The following is a 25,041-nucleotide window of genomic DNA, read 5'->3' as shown; positions in this document are numbered from 1 at the left end:
CAATTCAATTCTGGACGATTTTCGATAGTCAAGACTGGGACAGAAAAGAAGAACATTTTATACTTCATTATTTTATACTTCATTCGATATATCTATTGCAGTCTGTTGAAAATCAAAATTATATTGCTCCTCGGTCTCGTAATCATAACTTCACTTTCAAAAGCCGCTTTCTGAAATGACATTTTTTCCCTTTATGAATAGACTTGTGATTGGTCATACTCTTTGCGCTGACTTGCAAGTTTTTCTCGTCGTTTCGAGGCTGCCCACATCGAACTAACCCGATTTCTGACTCGGTCTATGCGCGTCGATGATACCTATCTTTCTTTCCTTTTCCATTTCTCTCTCTCTCCCTCTCTTTATTCGTTTTTTCTCTCTAGTGGATCCACAAAAATCATGACCTTTACAATTTGATTACGCCTGGGAGATCGGCCTCCTCTCCCTCGTCGTTCGTTTTTTTTCCTGGCCCCACAATTTTGCCTAACCACGTTCCGATCAGACGATTCGATATTTCCAGATTGACCGACGAAATTACAGCCGATTTCCCAGGATTGCAATTTCCAACCGACTTCTATCCGAATAACGTCTATTAATTTGACCTCAACTAATATTCGAATGCACGGGATCGCATTTCTCTCTTTCTCTCCGTTCCTTTTTCAACCTTTTTTAACGCAATTTTGATAGTAGAACCGTGAACAGAAATGGAGGGGAGAAGGAATACGAGCAGAACGAAAAAATAGAGATTTACTTGATAATCCCATAGGCAGTGATATGACCGCATCGAATACGAATTTATCATGCTCGATTGCGAACGAATCTTTTATACATGAATTTTTCATCTTTGCTATTATAATTTGAAATCAACTTGGATACATATGTAAGTACTAATTTCCACACATTGAAAATTCATTTTTTATTCGATCCAAACGCACCAGTCGTAACTCGTTATTAATGTACCTAATGTTGAAAAGGGCATAATTTGAGCACCCAAGTACGATGCTAAATTATACAGTACTAATTATACAGTATGAGAAAATCGCGGTCACGTAGACGGTGGTCTTCTCGATCGTGCTTATGTGCATACTCGCTATTTAACCTTCGGAAAATGGAAAAAGGTCAAATGGTAAGATGTATTCGTGCATTGTTAGCGTGAACAGCGATTGCAAAAGTTTCCTATCTTAATTCGTATGACATATAAATCATTTTCAAATCAAATGTCCTCGCAACGCCAAATATTTTGCATAATTAACATATTCGTTGTCGAGAGAATATATGATAAATTATAATAATAAAAAATAATCGTACATATAGTTTAGGCCTCATCTACGCGCCTAATACTACTACCTAACCGAATCTACTACCTAAGGGACAAATAAACGAAGTCAATCAACTTTGAAGCCGTGGGTCGTCTCAAGGCTTCGGTTCAATTTTTGTCTAACATACCTTGACGAGTCGTTGACACCTCTCTTATCATACAACAGATGCTTTTCTATGTGCTTCTAATTGCTTCTATTTAGACACGCGTATATACGATCGTGGCCTATATGTTATCTGTTAGGAAGTTCTATATTTTTCTAACAACTACGAGATGTGGGTTCCTCCTCACTCAACACAAATTTCAACACAATTTTTTCTTTTTTTCTTTTATTCTTTTTTTCTATTCGTGTATATATGCACGTGTAAGATTACAGATAATTTTTCGTTTTACCAAATCCAACGAATACCCCTTCGATTTCACATGTAACGTCGTGGATAGCAGCACAACCTTTGTCATCGAAATAAACGATGTTAGTGTAAGACCGTTAGGGGAGCAGCCAGCCGTTTTCGTCGAAAAGATGATTCCTCGAGATAATACGATTAACGAGGCTTTCCTTGATAAATGAGTTGGACCGTGTTGGAACGAAAAGTCGATATCGATTCCTTGTTACACCTATAATGTCATACCTAGGGAGACATTTTTCTGACTTATCGAAAGACATGTTATTCGTGAATCAGTGGCTTTTTTACTCAATTTATAATTTCATTTCAATACGAACATTAACATTAGTCAATTTTATTAATAATGGATTATAAGTTATGGAAGAGGTTAGAAAAAGAATGCAAATCGTTTAATCGATTTAATACATTTGTTATACATTTTCATTGTTATACATGCAGGACAAACTTTGTGGGATAAACATCAAGGGACTAGCGAACATATCGCGGCACGAATGCAGTCGAACTAGTCGAATAGTCAAGGAGACAAACGTCTCTTCGATAACGCATTAACTGTCAATATCGATAACGACATCAATGATACATCGATGATATCTCGATGATATCTCAATGATATCTCAGTGTCTCCATGGACACAGAACTACGCTTACGCTCCTCGGTGCACGTTGCATAATATTTATCGATCGTGAATTTATTTTATTTTATTTCGACATAAAAGCGGTGCAAAGTTCATTTACATGATAATTAATTATAATGAGAATCATAACTGATTGTGAGAGGGAGAGAGAGAAATTGATAATAGACGACGCATTTACGTTACAATACGTAGAGAAAATTGTTATTTCGTTCGTGCATTTATATATTTCACTCGAATATACCGTTTTACATGTACATACGTTCTTAATCGAACTTGCACACACGAACACACATACACACTCACTCACACACATATAGAAATACTCATCGTACGTGAACAGGAAGATCAACAACGGATTCCTACGTTGTACGGTTGCAGTTTCTATTTCGTGTTCGTACCACAAAGGACGATAGTTGTTCAGTTTCCTCTCGAGGAAGTAATTTCGAATTACGTGTACTCTACTTGCCGGTTCAAAACTTTTCTACGGACTCTTATGTACGCAAGAAGCTGTTTAAGAAACTCAAGGGAAATAGACTTTCCCTGCGGGATGTAGGTTAAAGTGTTATTATACGAGGCAGTAAACTTACACTACCAATAGAAATTCCTTCGAGTGATATTTTTTATCTCTCTCTAGAGTAAACGAAAGTACCAATAAATAGTTGTCCGCGATCTAATCAACCCAGAGTGTACTAATCTTTTTAATTCGTTCCAATAAGCATGGAATAGAATGAAGGAATCGGTTCGAGCGAAGATGAGTTAGATTTTTCAAAGATGAACAACGAATTGCGTCTATACATAGATTACTTGACGACAGAAAAGAGTGGCCAAAATCCAAAGAAATACCGCAAAGAATATCGTTTGTATCCGGCGAAAGAGCCGCAGGATTGCAAATATTTTCTTACATAAACGAATCATTAAATTACTTCGAGTTATGTACCAAACTGTTGGAGGTAGCAGTGACCATAATCGTGACCGATTATGCGACCACTAGGAATACGTCATAGTGCAGGAGGTGCATGTAACGTTACGACGAAGGACATTGTAATTATTTCCGCATCCGTGCTGTAAGTCACGGTCCCTCCTCTTTACGCACGCCACACGCACAAGCACGGACCGATCGATCGCCTCGTCATTATTTTACCAGCAACCAGGTCAAGTTCGTCTCGAGCTACGAATATTTTAGAGTCGCACTGACAAGCTAATTTACGAAGGTGATGTCACTCGAGTGAGAAGAAGGAAGGCATTAAGCATTAAAAAGAAAATACAAGTCCTTCGCTATGTTAGCGTAACCACGAGCCAATAAGACGCGTTATGTTAGCACGCTCGTATCACGGTACAAAGAGTGGGTCAAGTTCAGCGGAACGTGGGCGAAGAAACACACGGTCGACTGACTCTCACTTTCATATTCCATTGGTAGTTACGTGCAGGAACGATTGCAGGAACGATTGCAGGAACGATTGCACGTGCGTTCGTCGTTCGTGAATTTTCATATTAATCAAGAACGTAACTTAAAAAGTTCAATATATTTTCATTGTGCATCTTTCTACTAATGTTTTCATAAATTATTTCCTTGCTTTTTAACTAACGACGAATAAATCGAAAAAGCGACTTTATATTTTCCATATATTTCACTGGTCATGTCTCTACTGGAAAATCCTAATAGATTTTAGAATACCTATATAGATCTGTATAGGCCTGTAGTATATACCTATATGGATATGATCGTTCGTTGTTCGGTCAAGTACACCGTGCTCTACATTTTGCACGTCAGTTTCGATCCTGCGGGCTATATTTTTCCATCAGCATCAGCGTAATCGCTTCGAAGCGAGGATCAGGTTCGACCGATAGATAAAACACGACTCGAATTAGAGATATGCCGCCGGAGGAAAGGAAGAATCGTTGAGCACACTTCAAGGTGATCACCGCGAGGTTCTCTCCTGTCTCTCGAATGCCTGTCTCTCGAATACGATTTTAATCGTCTCACTTACGACCGTGATCGAATTTTATTTAGACGATACACTCTCGAAAAAACACATCACATTTCGTTCGGAATGCGTAAAATTTTGGTCGAAACGTTCATTAAATTGCGTACCATTTTGGTCCGTATACTAAAGAGATTAATATCGCTCGTTAATGACCAAAATAAATGAAGAGGTACATTAATTTACTTACAAAGACAAAGCGAAACATCTAATTACGTATCTTACTTAAGTAAAGTTAAAGTCAAAAGAAGGGAAGGAGCTTCTCCAAAACTCGTTTCTTTTCATTCTCTTAGCATCTCGAGCTTCCAGGCGATGTAGGTATCTCGTTTGCGAATAAATACTCTACGGGTTTATACGAAAGAAGAGAGATTCCATAGAAACGAATTTAAAAGGACGAACTGAGACGATATCGCGCGTCTAAACGTGCACAACTCTCTTCTATGCATGGTCTCTCGAACTTAAACGATATACATTTCGTCGAAGAAGAGGTAGTCGAGACGAGTTTCAGTACAACTCGTAAATTCCCACAATAAAATGTCATAAATTCATTCAAACAGCCCGATAAGCGCTTTATTTCTCTTTCTCTTTCTCTTTCTCTTTCTCTTTCTCTCTTTCATAGCCAGTTTCAAAGGCAAACAAGAATAGTTGGCAAAATTCAAAGCTTCCCTTTGATGCGTCAACCAAGTACCTATACATTCTCACAGTTTAGGCGTCCGTTTTTGACTAGAAATATTATAAATTAAGATTTTTCTACTTTATCATTTTTCTATTCGAATTTGATCGATTTCATGTACGACTGCGAGACTAATGCAACAGAAAAGCTTGTCCTTCGGACCTCAATCGATAGGTCGTGATGTCAGTAGGGCACGAGTGCGAAGGTTTATCCAATTGTAAATATCTATGCGAGATGAATTTCAAGACGATAGTTTAAACACTTCTTTATATTCATCGATGTCTTTCGCTTTCTATTTAATTCCAATCGTTCGCGATCAAATGAGAGATCTAATGCGTGCTATTAAAATATTGTATTCTGTATTGAAAAATCAAAGCCCGAGGAAAAAAATGAAAATTATTCGAACAAATATATTTCGAACGTTATACGTTAACGTAAATTGTATTATTTATTATAAAAAAATAAATTTATTATAAAAATTGAAGAAGAACTTTTCGAAGCGTTCTCTATTTGTACCACCAATAGCATTGTGATACGTATCGAAGTGCTATTCTCGAAAATGATCAGATAAATAAAGGGACATCAACGTAACCGATATTATGCCGCGATCGTCAGGAAACGTAGTCAGTAGGAGAATTTCCATATACGTGTACGATATCCTATCCAACTGTCACGGCGATCATTCCTAGGTACATAATCCGATTGGAGTTTGCCGATGACAGGAACGTTCTGCAGAGCGTGCGCGTATGCAAGATGTGATTAGGGACGATGAGCATGTTTATGCAACCCATTGTAGCGTCATAGTTCGTCCGGTTGACGAAGGATTTCAAATCGCGACTGTATGATTTAATACTTTGATAATCATCTTGACGTTGTATATTAGAGTATATTAAGATTTTTAAACGTAAATTCTCATTTTCTCTAATCTTTACTCGTTATTTTGTTTTTCAGCACTATTCTACACAAAAATGTTCGTATAGAAGACATATATATATATATATATATATATATACAATATGAGCCTCATAGATTCATAAATCAAGTTTGCCCTAGATCGAGAACAAGAGCAAGAGTAAAAGTAAAAGAAAAAGAGAGAAGATTTTCCTTGGACCCTCGAATATCGGCACCGCGTGTATTCTACGTGTATTCTACGTGTATTCTACGTGTATTATACGTGTATTATACGCCATATAAAGTTCGCCATATAAAGGGCGAAAATTTATAGACACACGAATAGGTAGAGTTACTGGAAATCGATGGAAACGCGATGATCCTCCTGATGTCGATGTCACGTTGGAGAGGAAAAACGATTTTCCAGGTGTACTTCGATCAACTTTTTTCTGAAACAATAAGGATAAGTGAAAAAGAGAGAAGTAGAAAAATATTAAAATTCGCCGGAATATGTAGTAATAGTTCCCTTGAAGGAAAACAAAAAGTATGAAGATAAAAAAAGATTATACACGGACCTTGCATTTTATCAGCTCGAACGAGTCTCGCAGCGTCGAAGGTAGCACCGCCATTTTATCGATGCCGACGAATGTCAGATGCTCGTCATTCCAAGTTCATGGCCCGTCAAAGATACATATGTGTGTACCTACGCGAAAAAAACAAGAAGAGAAGGAGGAGGCGGAGATTACGACGTATAAAGAAGCAGCAATGTCGACGAGTCTGCAACACTTTTTGATTGTCCGCCGCCACCGACAAAGCTTCTCTCGCGTTATACTTTTCTATCCTTTTATTCAGCTAATTTTCATCGTTGTACTTTCGAACCTCTCCAAAAGAAGATGGACGTTCCTACGTTTCTTCTCATTTGCACCATTCTTGGAGCTATCTCGCGAACACTCGCCATCGAATATAATAATCGTGAGTATACGATTGCGTGAATTACGCCTTTAACTTCTAACAAGAGTATCTCTTTGAATATTCTTCGAAGTAGTAAAAAATCGAAAATTTACAAAATATGTATATATTTTTGTATATTGTCGAAATAGTATTATGCTTGATACAAATTCGATTTCGAAAAGATATTTTATAAATATCGTGGTATAGGAATTATGTTTGAAAGCTCATTCGTTGACTGTATTAATATTTTTCTCGTAAGAGCATTGGATCGTGCTACCTTTTTCCATTACATATTTATATTATAAAATGAAAAAAAAAAGGATACATGATATCTCTTAGAAGTATAATTATTTTCATTAAAAAATTCGTTATCCGGTCGACTCGTTCCTTTTTCCTTTACTCTTCTCAGCGTACCTCTCAAACAAGGATCCCTCCCTCCATCCCTCTTTCTTTCTCTTTGCGCTTGACATAACAATTTATTTTATAACAAGCCGTAAATTCTTGATTAACTTTAACGTGACGAGTTAAGAACTAATTAAATCGCAATGTATTCATTTATCTTATAGTTCGTAGATTGTGTGTTTTCCGTCGGTATAATACGCGAAGAAAAATCAAAGAAGCGCGTTTTCAAATGCGAGAAAAAACAAAGAAAGAAAGGGACATGGTTTTATTCCGTTGAAAAGGAAATTATCCTCGCGAGGTGCCGAATACGCGTCGGAACTGGATCAGACGGCTTGTGGAATTTCAATTTAGCCAAATTCGCGTAGTTTATCCTGCGAAAAAAGATACCAAGTTTAACAGACCAAGATATATAGGAAAAGTTGTTTCATTTAAGTTACTCGAGTAAAGGTAAACGATCTAACGAGCTTCACATTGCAACGTTGCACACAATTATCACGCGCGAGTATAAAGGAAAACGAGCACCTCCTCGTACAAAAAGAGGAGAATCTTTCTCTTGAGTGTTCTTCTTGAATTTTTTCTATTTTTTCTATTTTTTCTATTTTTTCTAATTTTTATATTTTTTATTACGCACGCGCCCTTATTGATTCTTAAGAGACGCGCACCTGTTATTACTTTTCACAAAAAATGGAACTAACTCCGATTCAATTTAATCGAGTTTTGTAGAATAAAGAAAATATTGCAAATTGTTGAATAAATAAAAGGAATAATTCTTTTTGAATTTCAATACGCAACAAATTAACTTTCATTGTTACTTCTCTACTTTTTGAATACGAGGAAGCAAGGATTTTGGCAAACCGTGAGTCACGTAACGAAAAAGAAATCATTCCGAGCTTCATGGACACATGGCGGAAAGTGGGTGCGACTAAAATAGGAAAGAATAATAAGGCAACAACCTTGACGGAAGTCGAAAGTTAAAAAAGACCTCGCGAGACCATCGACTTTGCTCGCTTTTGTCAATGACCGTTTCAATGTCACCATTCGCAAGCGGAAAGATTGCTCAAAAGGTTATTAACCTCTGAAAACGAGAGAATATCCGATCGACCTCCGTATCGATGACAAAACTCTTATAACAAAGGACGTTGCCATAACAATCCGTAACTTTTCTTCTCGTCACGTCTGTAGGAAAAATTTCCAAATATGAAGATGAAAAAAGAAACGGAAAAGAGGATTGAAAATGAGAGAGAGAGAGAGAAAGAGAGGAAAAGAAAATAGGATGTATCCGAGTAGAATGAAAAGTGTTCGATATCTTTGTAATACCACCTCCATTGAAACGAGTGGAGGGTGATGAAAACTCTTTCTCTTTCGCGTAGAAAAAAGAGAAATAGGGAAAGGGAAAGGGAAAAGCGAATGAAGAGAGAGATAGAAAATGGTGTAAGCTATAGCATCAGGATATTATCATGACCATGTTGAACCTGCTTCTGACATATCTATTACGCATTACCAAATAGAGACGACTTCAAATTCTATGCGTCGCTTCCGTTCGTGGCCCTTTTGCTTCCATAAAGGATAGATGGAGAAAGACAAGGAGGGAGATCGAGAAGAGGAGAAATGCCGAGGAGAAAGGCCGAGGGGAAAGGCCGAGGGGAAAGGCCGAGGGGAAAGGCCGAGGAGAAAGGACGAGGAGAAAGGACGAGGAGGACCGAGCTGGAACAGACGTAGAGGTCCAATTAATCAGCCAGGGCGTGAAACGAGAAGGGCCGAAGGTTGGAGGAGACCCGGAGGAGGTACTGTCGCAGGGATTGCGCTGACAGATCCGTCGTATTTATCCCTATCTGCTCGGAGCATTAAATTCGTGCGACGCCAGTGGCCGTGAGAGAGATTCCCTCGAGCCGGTTAACATTCCTATACGCGTCGATTCAGCTTTCAATTAAACACGAACGATCGAGGTAGGCACGTACCTTTTGAATCTAACTGCGAGTGATACTGTGAGCTTTTTCGAGTTCTTGCCTTTCTCCTATTTTTCTCTTTTGATGTGCGTGCGTGCGTGCGTGCGTGCATGCATGCATGCGTATTTGTATTTCTATATATCTATATAGATATCTTTCTCTTGAACCTACCCTCAAGTTTGAAAACCGAAAGACGCTCAGAAAAGCTAAGTTTTATTCCTTTCATTAATTTCTACGTAAACGGTTTAACTCCTTAAACATTTTACATTCGATTATTGCAAAAAAAGACTAGTAAATGTTTTTTAACGACCTAAAATGCAACGAATCGTAAGCCTTTAATGGAATACCTTTCAGAAAATCAATCTAAAATTACAAAGTTGTAGGATTTTTATCGCAAACTATTGAACGATTTAGACAGATAATTATAATCTAAATACAATATCGTTGTAAATTTGCGAAGATACATATTTCTACGTTGCGCGTTAACAATTGATTTAGTTCGATCAATAATTAAACAAACGTTCCTACCTATCTACGTATGTACGTATCTACGTATGTATATTATCGAGGAGAGGGAAAGGGAGTGAAACTGGCTTTACGAAAAAGGCTTTCATGGATGTTACCGAGTTCAATCACGTTTCGCGCACGTTTTTCAAAACAGAAGCCGATTAATGCGAAGGATTGAACGGACGAGTGCATGAAAATTCAGTGTTGACTGAAAGAGAAAAAGAAAAAAGAAAAAAAAAGTAGAAACAACTTTATGAATTTTTATTCGCACTCGGTAACCACCCGTGCTCAATAATAATCTTCAAATTAGCGGGACATTACAATCGTGTAAATTCATACATACATCGGAAAACGAATAAGAATTAGCCAAAAAAATTGTAATTTATACGCTCCCTCTTTTTTTTTTCACTATTTTTCCCTTTCGTATTTAGGATGAAGGTACGATAGGAGAGTAATAGTACACGATCGAAAATGGAACTAGTCGAGCCAATCGATCGATCGATTATTACATTCGTAGTCGCAGGGATGTACACACGCCAACGGAGATTTATCTAATGCACTGGGAATTACCTGTTGATTCTCTGCAAGAGAACATTTTCTTTCTTTTCTTTTATCTATTTTTTTTGTTTCATGCAAACACGTTAACCTAATTCATTTTGCGCGGTGACTCGAGGCAAGTTTTATAGAACCGATAGAATTTTCTTCCACGTTTCTATGTTTTCCAAATTTCTCTTTTCCTTGATTAACCGAAGTAAAAAAAAGAAGAAAATAATCAAATGTGTTATGTGAATTAACGTTAAAAAAAATTAAAACGTCCCTCGCTATTATTTAATATCGTTCGCCTAAGCAAATTCGGTCGGTTATCTCTCACATCGGACACTAAACGTACTCTAATAACCGGTGTTCGTTCGTTCGTTCGTTCGTTCGTTCGTTTATTCGTTCGTACCGACGTAAGATGGATTCCGAAAAAGGAAAAGAACTTGAGAGATTACCAGAGTAGAGTCCATATCCGTAAGGAAAAGTTTTGCAATCAATCAGAATTACCGTATCCGCTATCCGTAAGGTAAGGTCAGTAAATGCAGTGCACGGAAAAGTTGGAACGTAATTTATTTTTTCTCTCTTTCTTCTCTCTCTTTCACTTGCGTGTACTGTATTTGGTAAAATCGAACGTAATGTCATTCCCTTATCTATCCCCACCGGAATCGCAGCAGGAAGTATCTAACCGATCGCGGACACGTTCCGGACATTAATCGTCGAATTGCGAGGAGTCGTCGAACGATCGATGCTCGTCGAGTTTCGCGCAACAGATTAATCTCAACGTGGAAAATCGAAGCGCTGATATACTTTCCAACGATCCTACCTCTGATCCGATTCGTTTGGGTGTACTTATTCGATTAAATTCTTTCTTTTCTTTACCTACGTTTTTTCGACAATTTTCGCGGTCGTTAATCTGTATTAGCTTATTTTTATTTTCATCGTCTTTCTTATTATTTTGTTATTATCCTTTTATATTCGTCTAGATAAACGAGACAAGCTAAAGCAACGAACCGTAGAAGTAATAACAAAAAGGGGACTGAGATATTAGCTTATCATTTTAATAACCTACAAATAAATATTCTCAGATAAAAGAAAGTAGTACTCGCAAGAGTAAAGAATATACGAGTATGCGTGGAAGATCTAACTAACTTTTGATTCTATTTTGAAACTAGAGTGAGTGAGAGAGGTGGTTGAAACAAATGATGCGAACGCTAATTAGCTGGCACGAAAATAATATCTCGCCAATGTTAGAGTAAACGTGGCTTAGAACGAAGGCATTAAAAAGTTTCATATTAACACGACGGCCGAGATGTTATTTAGCTCCTCTCGGAATTTTCGGTTTACGCGTTGTTCTGTGCTAAAGGGACACGCTTCAATTCATTTCGTAAACAAGTTCATTAAAAAAGTCTAATTAGAATATTTTCACCTTATCCTTTGGTATCCGTTAAATATATAACAAAAGTTCAAATTCGCAAGTCAAGCGTGGAACGTAGTAAAAACTAATTATAAATTATCTATCCCATGTTTAGTTTCAAATAAAAAATCAAAATTGTTAATTGAAAATAAATGTAAGCAGGAGTTGATCGAAACGAGACCAAACTCGATTCATTTCTATCGAACATTAACGAGTATCTTTGTATTTGATAATAGTGGCAGATGTCCCGTGCGGTAATGGGAAAAGCGGAACGCGGACGGCCCGGATCGTTGGAGGTGAAAACGCGATACCGCGAGAGTTTCCTTGGTTGGTCAGCATTACGAGAAAGGGTGGCCATTTTTGCGCCGGTACTATACTCAACACAAAATTCGTTCTCACCGCCGCTCACTGTTTATGCTCGTGAGTAATCATCTTTTTTTACTTTATTCTTTTAAATGCATCCTTACCCGATGCTCGAAATCAGTTACTTGACTAAAGATGTTAATATTACGCAACGTAATGCAGATTTTAAAACGAGATCTTAACCGATACCTCTGATTTTGTTCTTTTCGAAGATACATTCGAGGTTATTCAAAAAAAGGTTCTTCTATTTCTTCTTAAACCTTCTTCAACTTCGAATTTACGTATAAAATATAGTGATATTAAGGCGAGGAAAGCGTCAGTCGAATTTTCAAATAACGGATGCAAAATAATAACGGCGAATATATTCAAAAATATTCATAGACGAGCAATCCATTCCCTTTATGGAAGGATGCCCATTTTTCTTTTCGCAAATCTGATGAATACGCCTGATCGCTCAACGATATCGCCTACCTACGCGTTGTTTTATAGATAGAGAGAGAGAGAGAGAGAGAGAGAGAACAACCCCTCCCCCCACCCAAAAAAACGGAACAAAACTCTATCTCGTTTACATATACATTGGCATTGTAACCACTAGTTGTCAACGATAAAATTAGTTACAAAAATAGGGAGATTTTGGAATAAAGGTGGGTAGGACTAATCGAGCTTTAAAACTCGGACTCATGCCAATTTGACAGGCTGCGAAAAACCGATATCGAAATTTAGGCATTGGCCTACGCGTTTGAAAAAGACACGCTAACGTTGTTCAAATTCTTTTTCGGTAAAGTCATTTTTTTTCATATTGTAAAAACCATTTGTTATCCACGTTTACTTATTGCCTAGTGGTTGTTTCACGAAAAGGTAAAAAAAAAAAAAAAGAAACCTCCTAAAAAAACATTGAAAGCATAAAAAACATAAAAAAAAAAGTACATAAAAAAGATTTATGCTTGATCTCGTCAAATCTATAGGCATACATATCTTGGAACCGCAACTTTCGAAGGTAATGCGTGTAAAAGGAAAGAGAAAAAAAAAAGGTAGTCAAAGCTCCTCGTTTTATTCTATGTCTCTCCTTCGAGTGCAAATGCAAAGAATATAATAATCCTATTGTATAATGCGCAGCCTTAGTCTCTCTCTCTCTCTCTCGCGCACACGCACGCACGCGCACACGCACGCACACTCATTAATCATAGTTCAACGTAGGCTAACAACTTCCATCCATAACGAAAAAAATTGTTGATAAAATTACGTTTCTCTCGCGCCGCGTTATTCGCAATAAAATGGAAGGAAAATGAATCTAATGTATTTTGCTCGGTGACATGCCATCGGTGTGCACTATAAACAGAGAGTGGGTGATCTCGTGCGAGCAATTACAAAATATAAATTGCGTACACGGTGAACGCTAAAAACAGGAGCGGTTAATTTATCTCGTTGCTCGTTTTACAGAGCTAAAACGATACCTCCATATCCATCCCTTTGACAATGTATGCTATTTAATATTGTAATTTCGATTAAGCTTCATTTTTTATCAGCTTTTCACACACCATTATTAAGAAATGTTACAATGAATTTGAGAAACGATCAAGAAAATTATCGAAAAAAGATTTTTCTCTTTCAAAAATGGTTCGATAGCAAGATGACGTATCCTAAAATGCATTTGCACGTCGAATCGAATTCAAAAAATTGATATAGGTCAGAGATATCCTTGCATAACGGGTATAGAAAATACATTTGTGATGTGCCAAGTTAAATTCTAAGAATTTATATAGGCCAACGATACCTTTAACACGTACATACGTATCGACACCGCACCTACTTATTTATTGATTCATCTAAAATTCATTCAAATTCAATGAATTTATATAGGTCAGTAATCTATTGAAAATATGATATCTATTAAAAGAAAAACTAATTGCCATTGACTCGTCATTCAAATTTATGTAGGACAGTAATACTCATATAAATTCGTATTGAAGATAATATTCTATAATAATTTGTATATTTAAAAAAAAGAAAAAAAAAAGCAAACACGTAAAAAGTAATAGGAATTTCTAATTTAAAATAAATATCACAGTTGATTCTCGGCCATTGCTTTTAGATTGTTAAGATATTTAGTGTATATTTTAATAATAAAGTATAAGTATATAGTAAGTATTTGGTATTTTTTTTGTTTACATCTCGAAACGAAGTAAAGTAAAAGAATATCTAGAGATTTTTTACCGTCAGATAAAGAATATCGTGTAATCTTGTACTAATCTAACATAGTTCGAAGTCGTGCTATGCATAACAGTAAATTCAAACGTATGGGCGACGGGCCGTACATTTGGAGAGATTCGAACTGTTAGTTATCGTGTATCCTTCCCGGTCATTGGTTCGAGAACAAAGGGAAAATAGGAAGGAAGAGGATGGAGGTACAACGGATACAACGGGAATGAGAATTCGAGCTCTCGCAGAGAGGGTTGGTCGGTGCGCACAAGCGCACAAGCACACAAGCGCACAAGCGCACAAGCGAGAACGCATTTACCGTTGCGAGCCATGATTGCGTGTAGATTACAGACCACTCGGTAATTGCTAGCAGCCATGCACAAAACGCACCGGCGAGATATCACAAAGAGGTATGTATGCATGTATATATAGAGCGAGCGAGAATTAAGGCGAGTAACTTACTCTCCTTGTTGTTTATCAACCCTAGTGCGAACGAATCAACCTTTTACTCGACAAAAAATTCCTCCAACGAAGGTGTAACAATAATTTTCTTATTCATTTCAACAAGTTATCTGTCCTAATCAAGAAATACAAAAATTAAATAAATATCGAAACTAATTATCATTTATCGATATCGTTCGAAATAATCGCAGCGTTAAACATTCGACCGAGATCAAAGATTTTATGCGAAAACATATATCGAATTCGATATTATTTATCTAAAATCCGTGTAAATAGCCTGATTCATTGAAGTGAATCAATTGTTCATTGAGGAACCGAAAAAATGATCTATATGTGCGATTCGAGTAAATGGAATAAATGATGGATATCTACATGAGAGAGAAAGTGATGAATAACAAAAAGAAAAGTGCGAAAAGGGAGAAAAAGAAATCTTATATCTAGGTATAAATATTTCAATCGAATGGACACGACATCGATGAAGAGAAAGGACAGATCTAGTGAGAGATAAACTTTATAATCTGCGGTTCATGGAACAATAGCAGTAAAGAAACTGGATGCGGAATGGAAAGGGTCCATTAAGACAGCTTCTTTGCAAGATACAACGACGACGAGGAAGAAGACGAGAAAGGAAAACGAGTTCTGGAGAAGAGCTTAGAAAGCTTCGTTCTGAAAGGGAAATACATGTATATATATAAAAGGAGAATGAGAGAAAGTGAGTTTCTAGAATGGGCGCCTGTGCGTTTAAGGGGATAGTGTCGTAATTTTGTTAATTATTCGGAGGTAGAGTAAACCGATTAATTAAGTGAAGCCACTGTAGCGATTCTCGGTGGGAGAATCCAAGAGACGAAGATGCGTCGTCGTCGTCGTCGTCGTCGTCGTCGTCGTCCCCCCTTACGCCTGAAATCCCGCTTAAATAATTGCAAACGTCCAAAGAAAGACTTTTCTTCTTACGACGTAAAGATAAGCTTCTTTTTCTTTTCTCTATCTTTTCCTATCGGAGACACGAAGAAAGTCCTTTTGCAATGAACAACTAAACAATTCGCTTAAAATATATAGTATAGAAATGTCGTCAATTAATAGCATTCTCCGACAGAGAATGCAGATCGCAGAGTCGATCGACCGCGATATTGGGTGCGTGCGTTCGAACCGAGATAATCGACCACAATTGGGAGAAATTGCTCGTCTATAACTAACACATATTCCTAATCGACCTTAAAGCAAAACTGATACATTATTTTGACATGCATACGAGAATCTAACTTTTCACACAATATCGTGTTATGGCGTTCATTCCTTTTCTTAATTCTTTGTCAAAAAGAAAAAATGAAAAAAGAGGTAGGATCGATTGAAAAGAAGAAGTGAAAAAAAACAAAAGATAAGGCTTAATTAGGTCAAGAAGGAAATAAGTAACCACCGGCGAGCGGCGAATTCGCATTATCTTTATAATGGATTATACCAGATTATTAATTTCGTAGCCGCTCCGCCGCTTAATCTTTTCCACTTCAATTCCTTTTACGTCTTATTCCAAAGCTCACTCCGATCTCTCTCCAATTTTTTTAATGGAGTATCTTCCATTGAATAAATTGGAAAGAAAATTGAATAAACGCGTAGTGATGTTAGTGCGAGCGGAAAGAACGAAAGGCTGAGGAAAGGTTTGACTTCCGCTCGAAAGCGCGACGAAAAATTGTAATGAAGGCTCGGCAGTAAGAAGGATAAGAATAGTAGCTAAAAAGGAATAGAATCGTTTCTCGTAAATCCGCATAATAATGCTACTCGTCCGAAGAAAAAAAGTTTAGTAATCGCGGTTGACTCGTTTAACTTTGCTTCAAGTTATAACCAAAATCATTCGAGAAGAATAGAAAAAGAAAGGAGAGAGGAAAGTGAACGCGTCGAACGAGTATCGTTAATATTCGAGATGAAATTACGAAATCACGCGCAACGTCACTCACTCTCTCTCTCTCTCTCTCTATCATCTCTCTTTGCGCTCACCATCCGTAGTTAAGCTTCGTTAAGCTCGAAAACGGCGCTGAAAACGACGACGAACGACGTTCCTGGTGGATGGAAGGGGATTAATTAAAATACGAGTATCGCGACGAGTTTCCGTACGGTTTTGCCCGATCCTCTTTTTCTATTTTTCTATCTCGCTTCTACTATTACCTACCTTGACGGGAAAAAGAAAGATTTGTGGTATACAGGGAAGAGAAAAAGTCCTGAGTTGCAGAAAAATGATTATCCGTGTAATCTATATATGTACGATACGCGTACATTACTTTCTACATGCGAAATACCAAGTATTGTAGAATGTACAGAAAAATATGAAATTAGAAAGGAGAAAATTATTCTCCATTTATTTGAAATGAATAGAAGTGCATGGAATGATTGCGTTTACTTTACTTGCCATTTCTACATACGTAATGAAATAAAGTGATCATTGTATAAACATAAAGTATAATATAATAAAGAGGAAGGAAGGAAGGAAGGAAGGAAGGAAGGAAAGAATAGTCGAGCCAACTAAAATTCGATTTTCAGAGGTACGTCGACAATTCCGATACGTCAATTACGAGTGACTCTTGGCGAGTATGACTTGAAAGGCCCGGAAACGCCAGCGGCGAGAGAGGAAAGTGTCATTAACGCGGTGGTGCATCCCGGTCACAGGTGTGGCCGATACGTCGACGACATCGCCCTGTTAGAACTGGCGAGGCCGATTACCTGGTCGGAAAGCGTGAAACCCGCCTGTTTGCCCGCGGCATCAGGAAACCCAGGGTACAGAGCTTTCGGTGGCGAGAACGCAGTGGCTGCTGGTTGGGGTTGGCTCGGCGAAGACAGATCTAGATGTAAGTTTTTCATTACATTTATTTTCATTATTATTTCATCTATAAATTGCTTCTAATGTTTCTCGATTGCGAGTCTTTATCTTTCAAAACTGTACAAATTGAAGGTCTCGATTTTCATAAGTAACGCGTAAATGCATAGGCAATTACCTTTTTTAGAAAAAAAAAAAAAAAAGGAGAACGCGACGTGAATCGATTTTATTTAACGAAAATTTGAATAAAACGAGTCGTTAGGTCGACTCGTCGCGAGGGGAATGCTTCGCTCGTTTAAAAGCTCTCTGATAGGGTAAGGATGGAAGGTCGTGAGTCGAGGGTGGAAGTTACGAGAAAGTAACTGAGAGAGAAAGAGAAATGGAGAGAGAAATGGAGGAGAAGGAAGTAGAAACGGTAATGACGACGCGTCCACGGCACGAGGAAGATATCAAAATGTACTTTAGAGTTTTGTCTGTAGTAGAAGCAAGTACCTTCCTAAATTCTGCGTTCGAGTTACATCTTACGAAGTTCTTGCTTACTTATCGGAGTCAAAGGAACTCGGGGAACACGTTTGCGAACGTTCCGAGCTAACTTTACCCGAAGAAAGACAGTGAGACGGAAAGAGAACGAGATAGATAGATGGGTAGAGAGAGAGAGAGAGAGAGAGAGAGAGAGAGAGAGAGAGAGAGAGGGAGAGTTGGATTCTATTCTCAGTATTCTCAAGGAGATACGGAAATGTCAATACTCTCGAAAGGTAGTCGGACGTTGCAACAATCGGTACACTTAACGAAACGTATAGCGTAATATGTATTAGATACCTATATTTACACCCATGTAATTTCGATTCGTAACGAGAGGAAATTTTCGAACGACAGAAATGAAAAGTTTTCTTGAACAAAGTTACTAAACCGTATAGATTCATCTTGACGTTGAATTTCACGCATCGCGAATGCGCCATTCTATTCGCGTGTATATGTATGTATGTATATATATAGAAACATTAGAAAGACTGAAAATTATTTAGATGGGAAAAGACGAAAATAATTAAAAACTCGTCAAATTAATTTCTTGAATATATGCATGTGCGCATATACATTATAGAAATATTTATATGCATAATCAAGCTAGACGTGTCGAAACGCCGTTATCATTGCAGACAAAAGAGCAGACGTGATGCAGAAAGTAAACGTTCGAGTGGTGGAGAACAGCATTTGCAAAGAATGGTACGCCAGTCAAGGAAAATCTACACGCGTAGAATCGCAACAAATGTGCGCTGGGCACGAGGAGGGGGGTAGGGACTCTTGTTGGGTAAGTTGCTCCTTCGCTTTTACAGTGCACTCATCATCATATATATTTAGCAAAATAGAATAAGAAAACGAAAAAAGGAACTCGCCAATTTTCAATCCAACAAATTAGTTTTCTTTATCAATACTAAATAGAACAAAAAATGATTTAAAAAAAAAAAAAACAAAAAATTCATTACTAGTAATTCGATATTAACAATTAGTTGATAACAATTGCTTACATTTACGTAGCGTAACATTTGCGTAGCTTTTCAAAAGGTTTGAAAATGATTGTTAAACTTTCTAATATATCGTCGAAAGAAAGTCGAATTTGACAAAATTTGATAAATATAATAGAAGAGATTGTCGTACGTGCGCGATTAGCAGAAAATTCAGGAACAATACGCACGAACGAATAGTAAGAGCTGCATCCCCGATAATTGCTTAGCCGCAAACCAGAGAGTCCCCCCCGGGAGGACGCACCCCTCCGACGACGAGCGTGTAATAGTACTGGTAGCACGTTGACAAATGATCGGCAGAACAATGCACTCTGGCACGAATTTATCATTATTTTTGTCCTATTTCATACGGATTATTGAAAATCAAAATCTTCTTGTCTAGACATTCGTTTACACCACGTATATTTTCAACATTTTTTTCATTTTTTTTTTCGACAATTTCTTCCCACATTACATCGCAGAGATGAGATCGTTGAACAACAAAGAGAATTTAGACATAAAGTAGAGAAAAGAGAAATAAGAAGAACGAGAAGAAGTAGAAGGCAGAATAAAAAGGAATAGGAAAAGGGAAAGAAAAAGAAAGGAAAGAACGGTAGCGTTATCAATGGCAAGAATTTATTTGGCGCAATTTAACGTCGTCGAGTGAGTCATCAAGCGTACGTAATTCGCGGTAGGAATAATCCGTTCGTAATATGAATACGAGTTAATTTACGTGAAACTTTCTCGCTTACGAGTTAACGCGATCGTTTGTATTACATGGTAAACATTTGGAGTATTTTTCCTTTCTCTATTTGTCTCTCTCCCTTTTCCTCTCTACCTCTTTTTATCTCTTTATTTGAAGAGAAAAAAGAATAATAAGTTGTAATTAGGTTCACACCGGAGACGATACGCTGTATCAAAGTTCCTTCCGAAAATAGGATACTCAAGGGATCGCTTTTCCTAATTTCCTCCTCCCTTTCACTAATTTTTCACTAATTTTTCACTAATTTTTCACTAATTTTTCACTAATATGCCTATATGCGATAAATTACATTAGATGACATATAAATGTAATATGTATTTACATATAATCGTACGTATCGTTTAAACACTTAATCAAAAAGCGTTCGATCCGCGATCGAAGACACGGGAGCGGGGAACCGCTTAGCAATTAACGCCGATGGCTTTTGCGGTCTCGCAACAACGCGAAATTATTTCGATGGAAATGACGTGTAACGCAAGTTCACTGATCACCGATACTTTACGTGGAAACTAAATATTTGAACTTTCCTCGTCTATTTTACATGAGTATTATATTGTCAAGGCTGGAAAATCTTTTGCGATTGGAAAATATACGAATATTGTAGACAAATATTTCCTTCCTTTTTATTTTTCCTCTTTCTTTTTGTTTTATTTTACTTGATATTTTCTCCTCTAGTGAAACGCGTCATTTCACGAACTGCTCGATTCGTTTTGCTTTCCCACGCTCTCGTTATGCATGCGCTTATAGTACGCGGTAGGGTACGCGGTAGGGTACGCGGGTAGGGTACGCGGGTAGGGTACGCGGGTAGGGTACGCGGGTAGGGATGCGATATTTTCATCCGAAATGAAAACGTGACCCATTTGCGATAAATCGACTCGATCTAGTACCATACTATACGAACTTTTTCAATTCGAATACCAAACGATTTCTTTTTTTTTCCCGAGGGTTATTGAAATTCTCTACTCGTAACGCATGTTTTTTACTTGTTCGAGATCGATCAAGACCAAACGATAAGACGAGTTATTCATTGTCCAGTTCTCGAACAAAAAAATAAAAAACATCTTGAAGAAAATATTACCATAAAGATACGTATATTCGTTCGAGCGCGAAATAAGAAAACACTGGATCAACATGAAATAAAAGTCGATTGTATATATTGTACTTCGTCCTTATTCCTTTCCATCTTCCTCTTTTTCTTCTTTTTTACTTTCGTTCAACTATACGTTCTTCCATGAAAAAAAAAACGATACCCTAAATGCGTATCGTAAAATTTATTCGTATCGTAAAAATAAATAAAAGTAAGTTAGAAAAATAATCTAATTGTAAAATAGCAAAAGTAAAAATAATATAAGCCAGAGCATTTTTACTTAATATTATATTTTTCCTTTGATCCAACCATCTCTTTTTAATGAAAGAAAAGGACGAAGTACGCGAATTGAATCAGAGAGCTTTGATTCGACATCAAAGGATAGCAAAAGTCAGATATCCGTATGGTATTACATTTTTGTAGCCCGTATAAAAGCTTTGTTTTCTATGTGATAGAAAAAGAAACAAAAAGAAAAAAGAAGAAAGTAAGAAATAAAATATATCGCGCAGGATTTAGACGAAATAAAAAGATCTAACTATCTAGAAATATATAGACATTAAGGTTGCTTTCGCACAAAAATACGCGAAATAATTTGATTCAACCTTTCGTTTGCTGACTTCATACAAATAGACTCGAACCAATGTTCCCAGAATAGACGAAATTAATACTGTAATACAATATCTCACGGGTATCGTCATATAAACATTTCCATTGATATACGTGTATATTAATCGTATTAACATACGCGTATTATCGTGTTAAACAAGCTTAATGATAATTAATTAGTAAATATTTAAAAAACATTACAATTATATAGAACATATTTTACTTCAGGCTGACAGCGGTGGTCCTCTTATGATCGGAAGTAATCCTGATGGAAGAACAATGGTCATCGGTATAGTTTCCTCTGGAGTGGGTTGTGCCCGACCACGTCTACCTGGTGTTTATACAAGAATCTCCGAATATATATCTTGGATCACGCAACAAATCACGTTAAAAAGATAATTTTTTACGTGAAAAAAAATCATCGATATCATTCTTGATCTTAACTTTGATTTCATCATTCATAGATTGAAATTGATTAGATCATTGACGAATCTACTCGTCGATTCTTTGCACATCATCACATCATAAAATACGAATGAATAATCTCATTCGCGACTCATGCGGTTTTTTAAACAAAAAGTCATCGAAAATTAGTTCGACACGGAACGTTATAAATTTATCAAATTTTCTTCATATTCATGTATCATATAACGAACGCTAATTCTAATGCTAAAAATGTTTAGAATAATAGAGTATTTTTTAAGAGTAACCTCATGGAGGTCTAGTCAATAGTTTGATAAGATACAAAGAGATATATACTGATATAATATAATATAATATACATTATATACTAGAAAACAATGCCAAATATTTATAGACCGTTAATAAAGGAGTTAATAAACCATAAAAGAAAAGTTCACCCATGCTATTCAAGTTTACCTACTTGCCAATTCTGTTGATAGGACGTAGACAATATCGTCGATAAACCAGGGTAATAAACGCGTGTAGCAGATGAACATTAACTGCTGCGTATAACTTTCGTTGAAACTTTATAGTTAAGGGACAGAAACGCTTAATTGCAGAATACAGGCTACAATATCCTAAGGGCATTTTAAGCTATCTAGGTCAAACTTTCCCACGGGATTGTACGCGTTTCTAGTTTATAGTAGGACTCTCGAGAGCCAAATAATTGATTATTTGTAAATTCCAAATAAAAAATAATTTTTTTTTTATACTCTTATGAAAAATAAGGACCTCGCATTACGTTATATTAAATCAATAAATCGTTTCTTTACGTAATTATTTTCAAGATAAAATAAAATAGAAATTCATTATTTTCTTTTCCTATACGTGTAAATGTTCATTAATTATTTTTTCAACTTATTTGAAAAACTTAATTCGTTTACATTGAACTGTTAAACATTCAAATTATTTCATAAACACGTAATAAAGTAGAAAGAATCACTTTCTGTCAACAACCTTCACAAAAATGAAGAAATCTTACTGTGAAAAGTACGTAACTTTAAAGTCATATTGCATTTCGAAATTCTAACCCACAAGTATAAATATACAATTCTTATTTTGAATAAATATGTATATAGTAGCTAAATTATAATAGTAAAATAACTTTTTGAAGAGAAGACATCGTTTTATCTATAGAATATAATTATATTCTCCTTGGCTTTCTCGGTCTTCGTGGATTCCACGAAACCCTAGTAGCATCTGTAATCGATACAATTTCTATTCCTCCTATCTGAAGACCTTTCAAAGCAGCCTAAAATATATAAGAATTTATGTAAATGGGCACCTATTGTATTATTTAACTTCATTCGCATTTAACCTTCTACATTCTATTCCGTTAAGACTTTGTTAAGCAATTCGTAATAATTTTCTATCAAAATATTAAAATAAAAATATATCTTATTATTATATATTTACCATTCTACCAGCACCTAATCCTTGAATACGCACTCTGACTAACGGTATAGATCTATTGCGAATAGCCTAGAAAAAAACCAAATATTTCATAGATACGCATGCTAGTTAGAAGTTGTAGTTTACGTATGGTATTATTAACAGTAATACCTCGCTGAAGGTAACAGCTGCTTGTTGCGCAGCAACATTGGTACCTTTTTTAGTATTTTTAAAACCCTCTATACCCGCAGTATGAAGTGCTAACATCTTTCCTATATATATATATATATATATAGAAATATATGTATAGAAATATATGTACAGAAATTTAGAAATTTAATAGAAATTTAATAGAAATTTATAGTAAAAAATATTATATTGTACAGAAATCTAATTATACGAATATATTACTTTGAAATTAAAGTTTATAAAATAACCTTTATGATCCGTTAAATTCATATGAGTATTGTTAGGAGTTGCATTTATATTAACAATTGGTAATTCCTTATATGGTATACCCTTAAAAATCCAATTCGGTGTGTTTTCATCAGGAAAAAGTCCTGTCCTATAAGTAGAACAATTATATTAACTACGATGTATAAAACAATGTATATAATTAATTACCGCATAGGAGTAGTATACTTTATAAAAATATTTTCAATATCAGATATACTCACTGATTCAAATTATGAACTATTCCATCTGTTTCTCCTTCAATCAAATTATATTTATTTGAAACAATTCTAACTTTTGTGTTTTTATCTCTTATCTCTTTGGTATTGAAAGAGGTTATGTGAAGATTTCTTAAGATTGGTGCAAGAAAACATTTTCGATTATTAACACCGTAAACTAACAATTGATTCGCCGTATATGACAATTTTGTTACTGACAGAAGTTTATTCATTATTGTAAATTTTGTTATTCAGTTTCTTTGCAATAATAAATCAACAGATCTTTAATCTGCTTTATGTATAATAACTTACACGCACGCGCTAGCTCGACAGTCTCACCTATCGGTAAGATAGTATTTTATTTTCTCGACGTCTACGTATAGATTGCACAAAATTACACGCATGAAAAAAATGAATAAGTGCATTTAGTTGCTAGCTATTTGCTAATTCAAAATACATAATTGCTAACTTTTTTAATTAATTATTTAATTAGTTAGTGATCATTGAAAATGTGAAAACTTTTTTTATTTCTAAGTAAAGCAACGTAGTTTGCAACAGCAGAAAAAAATGATAATATATGATAGTATATGATAATATATGACATATACTTTGATAGTATATATAGTATAGTTATATTGTAATATAGAATTTTATATAATTATATTTAATTTTTAATATATAAACATGTGTGTGCCTTCAGAAATGCATTTATATATATATGTTAAAATGAAGCAATTTAAGACACTCAAATAAAAAAGAATCCAGAAGGTTTGATGATAAATCCAACGATGATCACCTGTAACAAGAAAAAAACTATATTAATTATACAATCAAGTGATACAATAGCCTGACATATAAGTGGTCCAATTCGCAGATGCACTTTTCAATTGAATCCTTTATTTACTTTTTATCAAATCTCTAATTACCGTTGCAATAAAATTAAATTTAAACGCGTGATTTTACATTTATATAAAGTAAAAAAATAAAGAAATAGAAAAATAAGAATACTAAGTTACTAAAAAAAATAATATCTATTAATTATTACGAAATACTTTAAACTGCATTATAAAAAATAGAA

The 25,041-nt window shown here is 35.8% G+C and overlaps 2 protein-coding genes across 2 annotated transcripts; one reads left to right on the top strand and one right to left on the bottom strand.

The window, feature by feature from the left end:
• The first annotated feature begins 6,787 nt into the window (after nt 1-6,787).
• LOC122517848 (clotting factor G beta subunit-like) lies at nt 6,788-21,837 on the top strand. The gene is made up of 5 exons (XM_043636444.1): nt 6,788-6,868; nt 11,890-12,073; nt 17,207-17,511; nt 18,638-18,838; nt 21,650-21,837. The coding sequence occupies exons 1-5, from the start codon at nt 6,790-6,792 to the stop codon at nt 21,835-21,837; spliced, it is 957 nt and encodes a 318-aa protein (XP_043492379.1). The 5' UTR covers nt 6,788-6,789.
• Nucleotides 21,369-24,293, bottom strand: LOC122517630 (30S ribosomal protein S11). The gene is made up of 5 exons (XM_043636143.1): nt 23,970-24,293; nt 23,730-23,857; nt 23,464-23,564; nt 23,317-23,382; nt 21,369-23,152 (listed from the first exon to the last, which is right to left on the bottom strand). Exons 1-5 carry the CDS (start codon nt 24,194-24,196, stop codon nt 23,045-23,047), a joined length of 630 nt encoding a protein of 209 aa, XP_043492078.1. The 5' UTR covers nt 24,197-24,293; the 3' UTR covers nt 21,369-23,044.
• Between the last annotated feature and the right edge of the window lie 748 nt (nt 24,294-25,041).

Source organism: Polistes fuscatus, unplaced genomic scaffold (genome assembly GCF_010416935.1).
Source record: "Polistes fuscatus isolate 324 unplaced genomic scaffold, CU_Pfus_HIC Scaffold21, whole genome shotgun sequence".
NCBI classification, from domain to species: Eukaryota; Metazoa; Arthropoda; class Insecta; order Hymenoptera; family Vespidae; genus Polistes; species Polistes fuscatus.
The sequence above is the reverse complement of the archived record's forward strand: the minus strand, read 5'-3'. Positions and strand labels throughout refer to the sequence as shown.

Excerpts from the sequence above, each read along its gene's own strand:
- LOC122517630 (XM_043636143.1), bottom strand. The coding sequence starts at position 24,196 with ATGAATAAACTTCTGTCAGTAACAAAATTGTCATATACGGCGAATCAA. Across the intron at positions 23,383-23,463 it reads CAGCTGTTACCTTCAGCGAG|GCTATTCGCAATAGATCTAT; the intron begins GTATTACTGTTA and ends GTTTTTTTCTAG. Across the intron at positions 23,153-23,316 it reads GATTAGGTGCTGGTAGAATG|GCTGCTTTGAAAGGTCTTCA; the intron begins GTAAATATATAA and ends TATATATTTTAG.
- LOC122517848 (XM_043636444.1), top strand. The coding sequence starts at position 6,790 with ATGGACGTTCCTACGTTTCTTCTCATTTGCACCATTCTTGGAGCTATC. Across the intron at positions 6,869-11,889 it reads CGCCATCGAATATAATAATC|TGGCAGATGTCCCGTGCGGT; the intron begins GTGAGTATACGA and ends ATTTGATAATAG. Across the intron at positions 18,839-21,649 it reads CTCATCATCATATATATTTA|AACATATTTTACTTCAGGCT; the intron begins GCAAAATAGAAT and ends ACAATTATATAG.